At 38.7% G+C, this 17,679-nt stretch overlaps 1 protein-coding gene across 1 annotated transcript in view; it reads right to left on the bottom strand.

The window, feature by feature from the left end:
* Positions 1–4,604: 4,604 nt before the first annotated feature.
* The window catches only part of pudp (pseudouridine 5'-phosphatase), a 28,276-nt gene continuing 15,201 nt past the window's right edge, over positions 4,605–17,679 (bottom strand). Inside the window, exon 4 of the mRNA XM_028465635.1 lies at positions 4,605–5,796. Within this exon, the coding sequence (XP_028321436.1) occupies positions 5,620–5,796 (177 nt within the window). The 3' untranslated portion in view covers positions 4,605–5,619. The remainder of the gene's footprint in view (positions 5,797–17,679) is intronic.

The raw sequence follows: 17,679 nt of genomic DNA, 5'->3' as shown, positions 1-17,679 counted from the left end.
CCTTTAAAGCCAACAAATAAGAATGTACTGCCTTAACAACCTTGTAAAAAATAAAAACCTTCACATTTTACCTTACCAATTTGAGTGATACCAGAGTAAGAACTAATTAGCGTTTTTGCAGGTTTCGCTTGTTAGCTAATAAGCTTCTCTTCTCAGGTACGCAGATGGGCAAACAACAATTAATGTGTCTCGAGCAATCCTGATGATTCTAGACTGATAATCCATTCACTTTTCTTTCTTTGTGGGGAACAGTAACTGATATGTTCCTGCAGCATTTAAGTGGCACTCAGTGGAAACTATAGAACGCGGCCGAGGTCTTTTCAGTGGTTCCTAATGCCATCAACAGCAGCTTCACTACAGCCATAAAAGATCAGAAGTGGTCCCAGTGCGCTGTACGTGCTGCGTCAGTCCAGGTCAGGTAAAGCAATGCTGGGAAGTTCAAATAAAGTTCATATTCTATATACTGTAATATATGAAAGAGATGAGCGTGCTCTACAAAGTGAGGAAAATACAAGATTTGGAACATCAAAGTAATAATTAAGTATTCTGGATTTCTCCAGTTCCTGATGCTAAAACTTTACTTTTAAAGAAACATTTAATTGTTACTATACAGTGTATATTTAACATTACTGACTATTTAACTTCCGCAAGATTAAATAGGTAATCTCATACGTTTGTGGGAGATACGACTGGCCCATCTGTTAACTACACTTGCTGGACATTAAGCAAAAAAAAAAAATTCTTGAAAATGTAGGATATTGTCCAAAAACATGCAAGTGAGGTTTTAGTCCTTGTAGAAATTTTTTTTCCTTGAGGTGACATTTTTTAATACAAGATTACAAAATTTTGCGCAAGGTTGGGCATTTTTTCATTCAACAACAAGCTTACTTGGAAAAATTGTGAGTAAATGCATGAAATCAGAACCTAAAACGTGTAATGTCATGTTTTAATTTCTGTTTCAGGAAATTCCTTTTGTCATTTCTATCCGTTTTCGGAGGCCAATACCTAACCATCTATTGGCACTGTAGATTGGTGAAGAACTACATTTGGAAATAGATTAATCATATAATAAAAAACATATTTTTACCTTAAGTTAAATTAAACAATTTCCAACAGCACACCCGAAGGACTCTCACAACCCTGTGGTTAAAAATGACTGACTTAACGAACATCTTTGCAATCTGAACTCTAAATAAGTATCTCTTTCAGCAGAAATTAAACACTGCCATGCTCGGGCACATCAAAGGATTTGTAAACGGAGTGAAAAAACAACATCCAGATGTCACTGCGATGCATTGCTTTCTACACGTTGCAATGGCGTCGACGGCGGACCGAGCTGCTGTACTGGAAGATGTTGTGGGCGTGATAAACTTTACAAAGATTAAACCTAGAAAAAGTTGCATGTTTGCATCACCGAGTCAGGAAATGGGACCGCAATATAAAATGTTATTGTTCCACACAGATGTCGAGTGGCAGCCCCTTGTCCCACCGAAATAACCTAAACACACAAATGCAAGACCGAAAAGAAACCATGGCTCACAAAGTACTGATAAAATAAAGGGATTTCTTCTCGAATAAGTTGTTATGCTATTTCCAATCACTTTCCACGGATTGCCTTGACTGGGTTTGGAACCCATGCAGCTCAACTGCAGTTGGAAAGAACATGAGCATGAGGAGCAGGAAGAATGACTCAACTGGAACAAAACCATAGCCTAAAACGAGCTTTGCTGATCTACCTTTGGAGAGTTTTTAGTTGACTGCTGCCCAGAGTTCCTTATTCTGGCAAACAAAGCTTTTTCAGTTCTGCTCTGTTTCTCCACATCCTGTCCATGCGAGGTAGGATTTTCAAGCACGACTGCCATAAAGACAAATACAAAAAAAAAAAGAGACTAGGGGCTCTTGAGGAAGAGTTTTGTGTTTAACTAAACAGGCCCAGATTCCACACAAACAAAACTGAGACTACATTTTCATTGTATTTCAGTAAATATACTTTTTGGGCCAGGTAAAATATGTACCGTAGCTTAAAAAGGCTGGCTATTATCGCGCTAGACTTTTTGTACGCCAGTATATCCTAGCTACAAACAGGTGCTACATAGAGATCATCTGGTCTATCACATAATGTTGGTTGTCGTAAAGCTATAAAAACTAGATCAAATAAAAGCTTGGGGATAAACAGGCATAGTGGGAAACGGAAAGCCATTAAAAAAAAAAAAAAAAGATGGTGTAGTCTGGCGCGCGTAGAGATTGCTTCCAGTTGTATCGTCTCAAAGCAACGCTGGTGTGTGTATCTTACCAATGTGAGCTCTCCTAAAGTGTTCACCCTGCCACCTCAGACATGTTTTATTGAACCCAGATGACCTCTTTAGTGCATCATCTGCTTCTTTTAAACACATGTATATTTCATTTCCCTTTATTGCCGCTGTAACGGCGCTTATGTCTCTGTAAAGCTGTTGGTTCGCTGCGCTCCGAGGGAACAGGTAAGAGCTTTTGTGGATACAGTTGTTCACATACATTCTGTAAGGCACGTGATGTAAGCCTCAAAAGAGAAGATTATCACAGAGCGATAAAGAAGTAAGTCGGAAGGCGGCGAGGAGAGCGTGACATGGGCAGAAATGAGATTCCGATGCCAAGTTACGTCTTTTGTCTTCACTTTCCTTCCAACCAAAGCCTGTGTAAAAAATTAATTACTTCTTTTTACTAACTGTACATTTTCCTCTTTGTGTTGGATCACTATTGCCTCTATGCATATCACCTTTTTGGCTACAGTGACATGCAAACTGTGGCACAAAACATGTACCTTAGCCATTGTTTCACTGTTAGCTTAGCTCTGGGGATACCATTGTACTAGTTGTCTACAACATAAAATGTGTTTATTGTATTACCAATTAAAAAAGCACAAGTACTTTCTACATGATTTCATGCCATAAAATACAATCCATAAGGAACATCCATCAAGTTGTTGATTCCAGTGTTTACATAGGATTCTTATCCCTGCTGCCCATTTCTAGCTCACAACAGGCGCTAGCCCGGCGTACACCCTGGACAGAGCAACGGTCTAAACACAAAGAGACAAAAAAACACATACAATCACTTTTAAGAGCAATCAATAGACTTCAAGAAACCTACCATTTAATATGGTTTTGGATGGTGGAAGAAAACCCGGTGAGTACCTGGTGAATATTCACGTAAGCACAGGAAGTACATGAAAACTCCACATAGAAAGTATCGAAGATGTAAGTTTTTTTTTTTTTTTTTTTTTTTTTGCATTGAAGCCACTTTCAAATAAATCTTGGATTATTAAAACTATGGTTCTTAGCTAGTGAGATGGAAAGAAAGCCAAGATGTTAACATTCAAGGTTGCACATTCAACAGGCAGCGTCTTCAAAAATAAAAATGCTTTCAAGCACAAGGACTCGTGTCATTCCTCTTTGTTCCATGTTTCATGGCAACTTAAGCCGTAGCCTGTTCTTTGGAGATACTGTACGTGAAGTTGAGATATGTTTTCGCTTGTTCAAAGAAAGTTTTATAAAAATTGTGCCACCTTGCATATCAAAGAATTTATTTTCTTTGACTCTTCTCTAAAAAAAAAAAAAAAGGAAAATCAATTTAAGACTATGAACAAAAAGAAGCTCAAAACACACACGGCTCTTGCCAAGCATTGAACGTTTGGAGAAATTTTGTTTCACAAGAAGCTTTTACTTTAATGAATGGATTCTGATCTTTGAAGGAGTTCACCGGTATCTGTACCTGGACAAAATGTTTTTGCTCCTTCGTGTAACAGATGCAGATAAAAATCCCCAAAAGGGTTTGATATTCAAAATGAGGTCATCCAAACATTGTCTTATCAAGCTGTGTAAAAATCTGGATGATATCTATAACAGAAAATAGACAAAACAAACCATCAGGTAGCAGCTCCAAGTATAGGGCTGAGAAACATTTTGGGGCGTTATCTTCCTTTCGTGACTTTTAGCTCCCAAGATTAATGAGAGCTGAAATGGTTTGAGACCAGGATTATAGAGAAGGACAATTGGAAAGATGAAAAGTTACCAAAAACATTAAAACAGCAATCTACTTCGATATGATGCAAGTATTTTAATGCGTCAAGACAGCTGAAAATAGTTGCACATTTGAAGTAAATTTGGGGTTAAAATCCCAATCCAGGGCAAGAGATGAGTAATGTAAAACTAGAGCAAGGGTTTGAACAGGAAAACGTCAATGAGAAATTAGATTACTTATTTCCCATTTTAATCGTCTTACGGGATTTACTGAATGAGAAACACAGGGCTTGGGTTTTCTCGCAACAAACTGGCACCGATCTACTGTGTGTGCGTGCGTGCGTGTGTGTGTTATAACAGTTATACCATCTCAAAGAAAACTAGAGTACATGCTTCACTCCACTAAACCTTTACTTAAATGCTTTACAACATTTTTAAAGCAGCAAAGAGTTGAGAATGAAAGAACTTTATCTTTTGACATTAAATGAGTAAATAAACCACAGCATGGTGTTGGTGGTCGTTATTCAAGTAACACCCAATTAAGAGGTTATGTTAAATTATTTTGTTAGATTGTAGATTGTTTTGTGTGTAAAAAAAGAGCCTAAGAAGATAGCTTGTGTCAATTTATTTATAGAACATCCACTTCAGGACATCATCTTCTTTACTGGTGTGTTTTAGCGTAATGTGCTAATAAAACAAATTGTGAAGAATTCTTCCATTCGATCAAAATCCGACAAACCACATAATTGTTTCTACTTTGTTTTCCATCAAAAAGCTCTCCTGGCTTTCTCAATGTATTTTTTGCACAAGTCCCATCATGAGACCAGTTGGATGAGATACTGTATGATTACTTTCAGGCAAATATTCCCAGTGGGAGCATCGTTTTTCTCAGTGTTTTGCAAGGATTTCAACCATGGCAGCTCTCCGAGCTTCCCTTATGTGTTTGATCAATCAAAGCACTCTTTTTCATTGTCATCCCACCTTGACAAAGGAACAAAGGGAGATCTCAAAAGGTATGAAAAGAGAAATGATAGCTGCCTCATGGCCAGATTAGTAGGACAAAAGGTAAGCTTATTGTCAAAACAGAGAACTTTGTGCAAATACAAACATCTTTATACTCAAGATTGTTGTACAAATGACACATCCACCAATCCTTTAAGTTGTTCATTGATCGTGACAAATAAAGCTGTGTAATTAATGACAAACTTCTAAACATACAAGGATGCTCTTAAAACATCTCTTGCAATTTTTCCAGACTATCGCTTCTAGCACAACCAAGGACGCTTTTCTGATTAAGGTTCAAGGAAAACTCCAAAACAATTATTTTTGCCAGATGTACCTGGAACTAAATGACGCAACAACTTTACAGAATAAACTCCACCACTAAGTTCAACCATAACACTACCAGTTCATCCAAGTTTTAGCCAATTGTGCCATTGTCCCACTGTTTTATAAACATTATCCCCATTGATTGTTTCAATGATTTATAAAGTAAATTTAACTCACTTGTAAGAGCTTACAGCCGGAGAAGATATGCGACACGTACGTTTGTTGCTTTTTGGCATTTTAAGGTAGCAATTAAACGAAGTCAAAAAACAACTTTTATTATTCCACGTGTTTGGGTTCAGTCATACGAAGGCAAACCAAACAGTGACGGCTCAAATTCCTCCATGCTTCGGAGTCGCAGCGTGGCTTCTTGAGTCAGGCTGAGGTCCAGGTTGTCATCAGGGATCATCACCACTTGCATCCCAGCAGCCAGCGCCGCCTTTACGCCATTGGGTGCGTCTTCGAAAACCAAGCACTGAACCAAGATGGGAAAGAAAGTGATTAGAGGTGTCCCGATCCGATATCGATATTGGATATCGGTCCGATATCAGCCAGAAAACGAATATCGAATTTTAGCGGACTGCATCTAAAATCACCGATATAAGCTCTCCGATAAAATTTTCCGCACCAGCACTTCTATCCATAGGTCACTGTGGTTCACACTCCAACAAAGTAACCCACTGTTGCTGACTATTGTTCTCTGTTTGAGTAGCATCACTTGATCAAGCCTTTTCTAACATTCCACAATACAAAATACATAAAAGTATGTATGATTCGCGCTGATATTGTATCGGCTCAATATCGGTATCTGCTGATGCGCAAGGCTGCAATATCGGTATATATCGGATGTGAAAAGGTTGTATCGGGACATCCCTAAAAGTGATGTTATCCTGTAAGCTAACTATGGCTGCAGAACACCTGCGCAGGCCTCAATAACATGAACAGAAGTAGAAATAAGGAAAAAATGAGCACATCGTTCTTACTTTAAAGCAGATATCCAGAGTTTCTTAGAAATCTATGTTTATGTATGATTCTTTTGAAATGTGAAAAAATATCTAACTAGTGTTTTACTATGATCTACAGCCGGTGGTCATTCATATACATAAATGTATATAAGTCCCTCCTTCATCCTATAGACCCCTATACAAATGGAAACGATCGCCGAGTTCGCCCAGCCAATAGGCTTCGACTTGTGGAACTGTGCACGGAAACAAGGCCACGCGTCACAACAGCAAACAGGTAAATATGATTTTGGCTCTTACGTGACCCATAAACCTATATCAAACCAATGCGACCTTGTTATGTTCCACAATGCGCGCGCAGAAAAGTAGAGGCGTGGCTTCTGGTAGATTGGGTGAGGCAGCGGGAGGAAGTGAGGCTGTTTAGGGCGGGACATCGAGATGCTCTCAGAAACTCCGAATACCAGCTTTAAGGTGTGCTTGCTAGCTTAGCCAGGTGAATTACAACTTTACTAAACGTATTAGCTCTTTCGGTCCAATAAATTACTTTGGTTTAGGTGATTAGAAATATAAGGCTTTTTTTGTAAATATAGAGATTAACAACACCAAACCAACACGCTTCAGATTGACATCACAGCAATTAAAAATTACAGATTAGTACTTTGGTACCTAGCCATCGAATACTCAATGCCAATGACATGTGTGTGTGTGTGTGTGTGTATATATATATATATATATATATATATATATATATATATTTGACAGGAAACAGAGTTGGACGTTGATTAATCACCAGTCTTTGTTTTAACCTTTTTTAGTTGAAAACATTGACCATTCATTTCAGTATTTTAAAGTGGAGGTAAACTAGTTTTGTTAGCGGGCAGTAGTTTACAAAAAAGGTTATTTTATTATTGTAAAACCAGTAAGGACAGTGTAGCAGTTCATTAAGATTTTTTTTCCGCCTAGCATCAATTAGCATGTCTGTAAAATGAGCAAACACGTAGGTGGCTAGCTAGCTGAATATAATCAAACAAGGTGGGGGTTAGCTAGCTTTATTAAGCGGGTAGTAGTTGACACAGAACTTGCCTATTGGCAAACAGGGCTAGCAACTAAATGGCTAGCTAGCTGTTTTGTAAAAGTTTCAACTCTTGGGTGTTAGCTATTTAACGATTCATTAATAAGTTTCCATTGTATAAACCACTTCTAAAAGTTAAACAATCACACAATGACAGCATTGAGAGGCTTTTGTGGTTTTTTTCGGGGAGGCTTTTAAAAGCCACAAAGACATTGTTGACTTTTGGAGTGCCTCAGGATGCTAATACATACTCCAACACATTAAATCTGCTCTGTTTAAGTTCACATAAAGGGTGGGTGAAGTTACAGTGAGCTGACATAAGCAAAAGCAACTAAATTTATTACTGCACAACTGATGAGAAAATCCGAGGCTCAGAAAAGAGCCAGTGTATAATTCATCTTCAGATGCTAACACTAATTCTGTAAATTAAGCACTGAGGCTTTCTCTCTAATTATCATAAATATACGTAGCAAACTCTCTTTTAACCTAGATTTGGAAAGCTTTTTTTTTTATTTTCAGAGTATCAACAATGACAGAACCTGGATTCATTAGCGACTTAAAACAAGGCTGGAAAAGCACTTCAGTGTGAATAAAGGAAGGAGTCGTGCAATGAGTGCCAAGCTCCACAGAAACCACCAAAAAGCCAAGTCTGAGAGAGAGCCTTAAGAACCTTTGTTCCTCTAAACTCTAATACCCAGGTAGAACAAAAGGGCCTCCTCGAGGTTCCTTTAAAACCTAATTGACTTCTGTGATGTTATAAACCCTGAATCAGGAGGATGTGGAACAATGACAGCGAGCTGAAGCTAATTCTTTAGATTGGGAGCAATTAAAACTGGTAATTACCCAATGAGCAAAGAAAATGACCTTTTAATCTGCTTTCAATGCACTTCATTGAAATGAATAGAAACGGCTACAGATATACAATGCACTGACGAAGAGAGTGAATTACAGATGGAAACTCTGGAAATGAGGAAAATGATGGATTTAAAATGATTATTTCAGAAAGATTAGCCTCAGCTAGATTTGACTGCAATGTTGAACCACCCGTCCTAAAGCAATACCATCGAAAAGCAAGAAAGTAATGCTACAGCGTTGTCTTTGTTTTGCCAGTTTCTCTTCATGACAAGATGCAAAGTTTTCAAAATACTGTAGAAGCATGTCAAGGACGCATATTTACTGCTGGTCAAAACACACATTGCGGTGCGTTGTGTATGAAATGTGCTATACCAGGTGTCATTTTGTGCAGGCCCCAAGTTAAACAAATAAATTGAAAAACAAAAATACTGAAAAAAAAAGACTTCAATAAATACATAAAAGTGCTACAAAAACAAACAAAACAGAAATGCACAAAAATGACTAAAAAACAACAAAAATATACAAAATAGCTCCAAAAATTATACATTATACAGGAGAAAAACACAAATTGACTCCAAAAACACAAAATAACATAAAAAAAATTATGAAATCTATTCAAAAAACAAAACAAAAAACACACATACGTTAGAAAATTATACAAAAATTACTAATAACACAAAAAAAAAAAAAACTGAAAAACACACAAAACTAGCCTTTATTCTTTTATGTATTAATGCTCAGATTATTCTTTATTCTTAGATGAATCTTGATACTATAACCCTTGGATCAAACAACAACATTTTTGTGGCCCCCATTTCAGACTAAACACTCATGAACATATTTTGGTACAATATGAAAATGGAAAATCAGAACCTCTAATATATTTGCCTTGCCTAAACATGTTTAATTGTTACTTCAGGAAGTTTGTACAAGCCTGTACAAGCCTGCTTCTCGTCTGTATGTGGGTTGTTTTACAGCATTCTCTGGTCTTTTTCCACTTTTACTATCCGTCCGTCAGTTCTACGGCACAAGGAAGGAAACAAGTCGAATTTTATTCTAAGACCTCCATCTAGAAGGAAACCAAAGTCCATTTCTTCAATTTGCTTCATAGTCTGCTTGCTTATTCCCATCTAGACCTAGGAGTCCTTCAGTTTTCATGTATAGTTAATTTTCCCCTCTAGAGTGATTCAAATACACATAAAATGAAGTTCCTACCTTGAAGAAATAGCTTTTCCTTGACTACTTAGATGAGGCATTTTGGTTTGTAAAGAAGTAATCTTTGGATCAAGAGACACTAAATGCTAAGGTGGTACCAATAAAGGATAAAAATGTACTTAATTTATATAGCGCAACAATGTTTGTACAAAAAGCATACTGTAAATAAAGTTTAACAGGTTGAAAAATGCCTTAATCTCTCTTTACTACATGGTTGCTACATGCTGTTGAAAACTGACGTTGGTAATCAATTATGCGATCAGGTGAGGGTATCACCAGTGATGAACGCAGGTATGACGCGAGCAAATGCAACTAACTGTACACACTTTGAAAAGCCTTGAAAGTTAGTCCCCAATGTTCCCGGCTGGTGTCCTTACTTTCCTTGTGAGTGGAGCTGAGAGAGGAAGAAGCATCCACTGTTCTCACCGACTTTAAAAGGTGCCACGGAAGATTTACTACCTGTCCCCAGGCCTACACCCACACACATGCAAGATTAATCCGAGTCAACACAACCTGCAGGCAGCATTACTGCATCAACGCAGCTGAACCTGACCAGACAGAAGGCCAGGGCGGGCTGAGCTAAGATCTGTGTGTTAATTCATATAGACGTCTGTGCTATTGTCTCAAACACAATTGCTTTCCTGAAAGGCACACACAGCGGAGACTATTAGAGGAGTGTTCTGTGGCAAGGTGACGACACAAGGAGTCTGCATGCAGTGATTTGCAGAGGCTCCAGGTGCCATTTGGCCACGGAGAGAGCGGCTAGTGGCAGTGAGGGTGCTACACTTATACTTAGACGAACTTGGAAAGTGAAAAAAAGATTTCCCATGGAGATGACATAGCCGACAAGCACGGCTTAGTAGACTCAGTTATGTATGTGATATAGATGTTTGAACAAGTTTAAATTCCATGGTTCTCGACCGGAAAAAGGTGGAGTGCCTTCTCCGGGTTGGAGATGAGGTTCTGCCCCAGGTGGAGGAGTTCAAGTACCTCGGGGTCTTGTTCACGAGTGAGGGAAGGATGGAGCGAGAGATCGACAGGCGGATTGGTGCGGCGTCTGCAGTGATGCGGAGTCTGCACCGGTCCGTCATTGTAAAAAGGGAGCTGAGCCAAAAAGCGAAGCTCTCGATTTACAGGTCGGTCTACGTTCCAACCCTCACCTATGGTCATGAACTTTGGGTCATGACCGAAAGAACAAGATCACGGGTACAAGCAGCCGAAATGAGTTTCCTCCGTAGGGTGGCTGGGCTCTCCCTTAGAGATAGGGTGAGAAGCTCAGTCATTCGGGAGGGGCTCAAAGTAGAGTCGCTGCTCCTATGCATCGAGAAGAGCCAGATGAGGTGGCTCGGGCACCTAATTAGGATGCCCCCTGAACGCCTCCCTAGTGAGGCCTCCCTAGTGAACGCCTCCCTAGTGAGGCGTTCAGGGCACGTCCCTCCGGAAGGAGGCCCCGGGGAAGACCCAGGACACGCTGGAGAGACTATGTCTCTCGACTGGCCTGGGAACGTCTCGGGGTCACCCCGGAAGAGCTGGAGGAAGTGGCCGGTGAGAGGGAAGTCTGGGCCTCCCTACTGAGGATGCTGCCCCCGCGACCCGGAAACGGCTAAGCGGGAGAAGATGGATGGATGGATGGATGGATGAACAAGTTTAAAAACCTAATATTGTATGTCCAAACCAAACTATCTCACGGAAAAAGTTGAACCAAGATATTGGATTAGGCCAGGTTTGTGCAGCAATTTAGAACCCACATGTGCAATAATAAGGACTTTAAATGCACCGCTGTGGAGGTCAACATATTAAACAAACCATTCATGTAACGCCAACTGGTTTGATGAGGTTAAAGGCATTAAATGGTTGTAGTGTAGACTTTCAGCTGAACAAGGAAGAAACCTTGAAATGGGAATCTGTGGTGAGATGTCTAATACTGGCATCCAAATGCTGCGCCTGCCGCCATTTTCTAAGTCTCAATTCTCCTTCACTAATAAGAGCAACGGCAAAACCCTTCCCTTGTAATGTTCCTGATATTCTAAAGGTGCATTAACACCAAAAGCAACTTCAACGACTACAGTTGCTTAAATCATCCGGGACGAGTTGCTTAAACAGTCGTGCCTTTGGCTCGCTTCATCTATCCCAACAAATTTCAAAGCCTGTTTCCGGCTTAATTTAAACTTTCACATAACTTGGCACACTTTCACCCATGCTTGCTCTCTTTTATTGCGGCCCACAACGATGACCCTTTTCTCCATGTTTCTCCAGTGACGTGAAACTCATTACCAATTAAATGTCGCTACACAACATCACTCAAAGTCGCTTGAAAAGTTAAAAAATTTCCACTTTTAGCAACTCAGATCGCTGGAGTGAGTCGGTGGAATTGCGTGTTTCGCATCGGTAGACATCACGTCGTTTACATTGATTTTGAATTAACCTTTAGGAATAACGTCATAACGTCAAAGCAACTGTATGACGCATAACTAACGGCTAAAACATGAATTGAAATGCTATTTCTTTATATGTGTATATCATAATATGTGAACGCTGACTGGCTGAAATCTTTCAAATGGCAATGCCCACATATAAAAGGATATTGAATGTGTTTAATATATTTCTGACACCAAATGTATTATTCAGCTAAAAAGTGAGTTTTAGAGCATTAATGGGATTAGTTATGTATCGCTATAAAACACTACTTCTCAAGTATACATTTTCATTACATAATGTTTAAAAAGATATATATGAAGTCAGTGTAATTTAGACCAATTTCCATCCTAAAATCATTTATTGAAATAATCACTTTTTTCCCAAGTGACAGTGCTGTCATGGTGTTCCCAACACTTTTTTTCCATTTCTTTCCGTGACCACCGAACACATCCTTTGCACTGGCAGCTTCCCAAAGCTACTGCTGAGCATTTTCCAATCATACCAGGTTTCTGTGTAGTCAATGCAAATGCCATAAGGCATTAGTTCCCTGGCAGGAAGAGGCATTTTTAGATTGTATTTCAGTGCCTTCTGAGTCGGTTCTGATTTATTTGCACACTGTGGGAATGAAGATCATGTGCATTGCTCACATACGTTATTGTTTTTGCCCCCAACAGAGCTATGAAAGAAGACATACAATCTAAAGGGTGCAGTAGCAATAAAACAGCCTGTTATTACATATAGCAGGCCTGGACATGATGGAAACTATAATTAGGCGATGCTCTGCTGACATACAGTTTGAATACACATATAAAGACAATCTGAAGATATACGAGTCGAAGAGACTACGCAAGTGTGTAGTGAGCGTGTGTCGCACGCGCGCACTGGCAAGTGAATAAGCGACAGTGACAGATTGCCCATTGCATCTTCTAAATGATCCCGCAGCCCGGGGCAGGTAGACCGAACGATGTGTAACATTTCATCTTTTCTCCTGTGAAGAATCAAAGTCCAGCCAGAGTTGATGATAGGTGGATGCTTCTGAGGGCCGGACGTCGGCGAGTGCCAAGGACATGCCTGAAGGCTGTCGGGTTCAAGGTTGATTCAGAGGCCTTTGTCACCTGGTAAAGACCGGCTGGGAAAACATCAAACAGGACATAAGTCCACTGTACACCAAGAGGAAAACGCTGTAAATCTACGTTGGAAATTAGGACCATCAAATTATTAATCTAGTAGAATTTGATCAGATTTACAATCCAAGAAACAATTTTTAAAAACATGGATGTTACACCACACATCCACTGGGGAGCAGCTTAAGGATGAAGTTGCACAACCTGTCTTCATGTCTCCTCCGTGTCTCTAAAGAACTATACTTACCTCAATCAAGAAGGCTGTACACCCAGGCCGATTCGCAGCCATTGCATTCTGGATGTTCTCACTCTTACGAATTCCTTAAATGTGGGAATATGGGACTGCGTTCGTCCTGTTCCCAGATTGAGATTTGAGAGTTCTGGTACAACTCTAGCCTTGGAAACACCGCAATAAACAACACGATCTCACGAGAAACACTAAAAATGATAGACTAACTTTTTGTATGGGCATCAGCACTCCTTTCGTGCTGCACAACACAACTTTACAACTTAATGCATTTTGATTGGAAGTTATCTCATGCAATTTCATCTTATTAGAACACTTCATTCAGTGTTGGGGGAAGGTTTATATAAGTTTAAATAAGGGTCTTAAAAAAGAAGGAAGCAGCGCACCTAACACATGCAAGGGTACTCAGACACCATCAAACTGAACAAGCAGCATGTTAGACCTGATACGAGGAATCCTGCCAAAGAGTGGACAAAAAGTGGTTTCAATCAACTCGGCCATCGCTGCACTTTAAATTATTCAACCACCCATGAGATTTTGTCAGAGTTTAGTCCGAGAGCTTCCTATTTGAATATTTTAGTATTAAGTTAAGAAGCCACAGAGAGCCTAGGTGGGCGGTTCGGAAAATCTCATTGGAAACTTTTGAAGACGTTCAGGATCATTTTCACTGCTGATGCTCATCTCTGGTTTTCACTATGTCGCCTTATGAGCCTTAAAGTGGAAAGAAGAATATACGAGTGCCTTGATCTCCACAGAGAGAATACAGCGTATATTCTTCAGTATGTGGATCCCTGTAAACCATTGATGGTTTGCTAGAGATGAAATACACTAAAAGTATGAGGAGTTATGGCAAGTCCTAAAATATGGTTCCTGTGATGTTGCAGCATCCTTATCCGTATATCTAAAGCTCTGGAAGCCAATACAGACTTTATAATCTGAACTCTGCAGAAAGCTTTATTTCTCTCCCCTGTCACGAGTCTCCAATCCACTAAAACATACAGTCTACACTAAGACGACTCAACTTTTCACAATCACTTTGTTCTTAAAAGGAAAAGGTAAAAGTGAAAAATATCAATAAACACAATAGAGATGAGGTAGCTTCATTAAAAGTGAAAGTTTTATAGGCCTAATCATAAAACCACAGGCAAGAGAGAACTTAGCCTCCAATTATTATTTTCTAATTAATTGATCTGTTGATCATGAGCTTTTATTTGTTGGTTGAAGAGTCTGATTTTAAAAACTCACTTTTTTTTTTAATATTCCTGCTAATCATTGTAGTTCAACTTTTCAGCTCATTTTCCTCAATAATTTTGTAGCATCTTAAGAAAATATTTGCAAGAAAATGCATGATGATTTTCCAATAGGTAGTGACAAATATTCCAGATGAAGGAAACTATTGGGATTCTTCATCCTGTAATGACCACTGCAATGATTCGTTCATTATTTTATATTCATTTTAAGTTTTTAGTTTGGATACAGTTCTTAGTATTTGGAGTTTCTTTGCCTGTTCTCATTAAACCTCATTTTGTCAAAATGAACCCTGACCCTTACAGTACGTGTCAAAAAAAAAACTAAAAACTAATGTGTAAGTTGCTCTAAACAAAACCACAATGCAGCAAACCACAGCAGAAAGATTAAAAAAAAACAACTGTAACATATTAACGTAGCCAGCCTCCTTTAATGTTGGTGCCTTCTGTAGAAACTAACTGCTGTTTGAAAGTGAGAAAAATATGATTCAGCGATTGTTGTTTTCCTCCTCTGCTCTACTCACGCTTGGCTTTGGAAGTCTAGCTGCTCTAATTTACAGTGTTTTAAAAAAAACACACACAAGACAATTTGAAAAAACACAAAAAAAGAGAAAAGAGTAAATGGGAACAAAAAATACTTCAAATTCACAAAATACACAACTCAATTGTTGGCATGAATCTTAAAAATGTGTGTCCACCGCTGTGATAACAGTTGCCCACCTCAGTGTTAATCCCTCACCAATGTGTTGAGCCTTATTGTAAACTATTCCTTTTATTGCTCTTACAGGCATTACACTGTAACACAGTGTTTACAACTATAGAGAATTCACCATTTGATTCTATTATCACTGTCACAGTTATCGTCCAAACTAAATTGTTTAGAGTTAGTTGGGAGTCATATTGTATGTACAACAAAGACAGCTAATCTAATATCGCGAAATGATTATCTATGTTTCAGTATTAATCCTCGAAACAAGTAAACATATTCACACAGATGCTCGCCTGCATGTCCTTTACCCTCAGGGATTTAGCATGTGCATATAAAGCTATCAAAACACGACTATCATTTAGCATCTCACGCACTTTAAACAGAGTGATGAACTAACTATTTGTTAGGTCTACGAGACAGAGAAGAACTTCTGTCTTTTCTGTCCTGGTAAATTACTTTTCAATTTAACAAAGCAGTTACAGCCGTTTCTGGCTATATGCAGACTACACAATTGCATAAAGCCTCATTGAACACTAATTCTCCCCCCAAAAAACTAAAAATGTCACTCACGTTGCCTCCTTTAGACACTCTAAACCCAACCTGGCAATGTCATCCCTTTTCTGCTACCAAAGATTTTCTAAAAAGTAATCAAAATGTGAGGACAAACAATAACTTCAGAACAATAAATACTGAAGTCAAGTACAGATACATGAAAAACCTACTTCAGTACAAGAAAAAAGTATTGGTAGTGAGTTACTTGCCATCTCTGGTAGTATGCACATACATAAAAAAAACACACAAAGTAAAAACACCCTCCTACTGCACCTCATAGCAGTAAACCAAAAAGAATATCAATATTTTCATATTCATCAACAATATCTTAGTACACACAATTGCAAAACACTTTCTATTTAATATTCCCTATTGTATGGTGTCCTTAAAGTGATACTCCTGGCATTCCTTGCCGAACCCAACAGCAATAATTTACAAGAGTATAGAGCACCTGCCGCTGCAACCCTAATGACACACAAGATGGAACTGCGAGCTAATGAAGTGTGCAGAATGTAGTCAACGTGAGTAAATGTGTTATATTCAGTAGTGGTAAAGAAAAAGCACAGTCTGCCATAGTCCCATTTACTCTGCCACCATTTCACAATGAATGCTGAATCTATTTACGCTTCAACTTGTTCTTTTTGCCGTTGTGCTACGTTGATTCGGCAAAACATTTTCCCACCTTGACTATCAGTCAGCCTCCAGGCGTTCTCCCATGACTTCTTGTCTATTTGAAGAAGGAAAACATGTACTGAATAATCAATTTTAGGGAAAGGCCTTTAAAAGATTCCCACTTTGATAATTTCCTACAAATCCAAACATTTACCCTAATCTGAGCCTTCATCGACGGTATACTAATGCAGCCAACGTGTCCTTACTAAATCTCTAAAGCAATTATTTAGATTGCTTGATTGCTCCTAGACAAGCCAATGTGCATGTAAATTATGAATTATTGACCAAACGTATTTAATAAAAGGGGAGTGTTCACAATCAGTAATCCATACGTTTTGCGTATGTGCTAGCTTAGGGTGTTTCTGGTCAACAGTGGGGTTACGCCTTAATATACAATTGTACACAAATGTGCATGTCTCAAGCTATGTCACAAAAAGTATGTTTAGCCTACCTCTTAGTTTTAATTTTAACATTTTTCTTCTTTAAATGGAATGTCGTGCCTCCGATTTCCGTGATTTCTGTGATTTTGGAAAGAATAATGGCTTAATGACACCGATAGTAACCTCTCCTACATGTTTTGGGAGAAAAATCATATCTTCCCATTATACAGTAGTTCAATGAATGAATATGGTTAATTGGTTAAATGAATGTAAGTGTTTGGAAAAGATAAACAAAAGCACTTGTCATACATAACTAAAAATCTTGCGCAACAAACTCTCACAAGATCTGGCAGGAATCCAATGTACCGTATTTTTCCAGAGAACTGGAAAATTTACTCAATTGACGCTCATCAGATTGTTATTGACTATCAGAAATTATCAGTTTGTTGACAAATGGTCATGTGACTTGAACATCGGAACGGTTTCCGAAACTTGGATTCCGTAGAAGATGGCGTCAAAGAGGAATTTCTTTGATGAGTGTTTTGACTTCATTCTTATCTTAATTTCTTAGGGGGACACTGATTCACCATTTTCGTTCTGGTTTCTTTATCGTGTTCCTTGTGATATGACGTCAATCAGATTTCAGCTGTATTCGGGTTTTTCAATGGAAAGCCAAAATATCAACATCCGCCATTGTTTTGTTTTTAAATCTGTAAAACCCCATAAATGTCACTGGCAGTATTTTTGAGTTGACACTGGCATCTGTAGGGGATGAAATACTAGTAGAGTTTAATTTGTCAGTATTTACAACAAACTGGAACGTCGATAAAATGGGGGATTAAAAAAAGGAAAATGGATATACCCCGAAATGGATTTGTGGGAATTTTGAAAAGGAAAATCGAAGT

This window comes from Gouania willdenowi, chromosome 2 (genome assembly GCF_900634775.1).
Source record: "Gouania willdenowi chromosome 2, fGouWil2.1, whole genome shotgun sequence".
Lineage (NCBI taxonomy): Eukaryota > Metazoa > Chordata > Actinopteri > Blenniiformes > Gobiesocidae > Gouania > Gouania willdenowi.
This window is presented reverse-complemented; position numbering and strand designations above follow the sequence as displayed.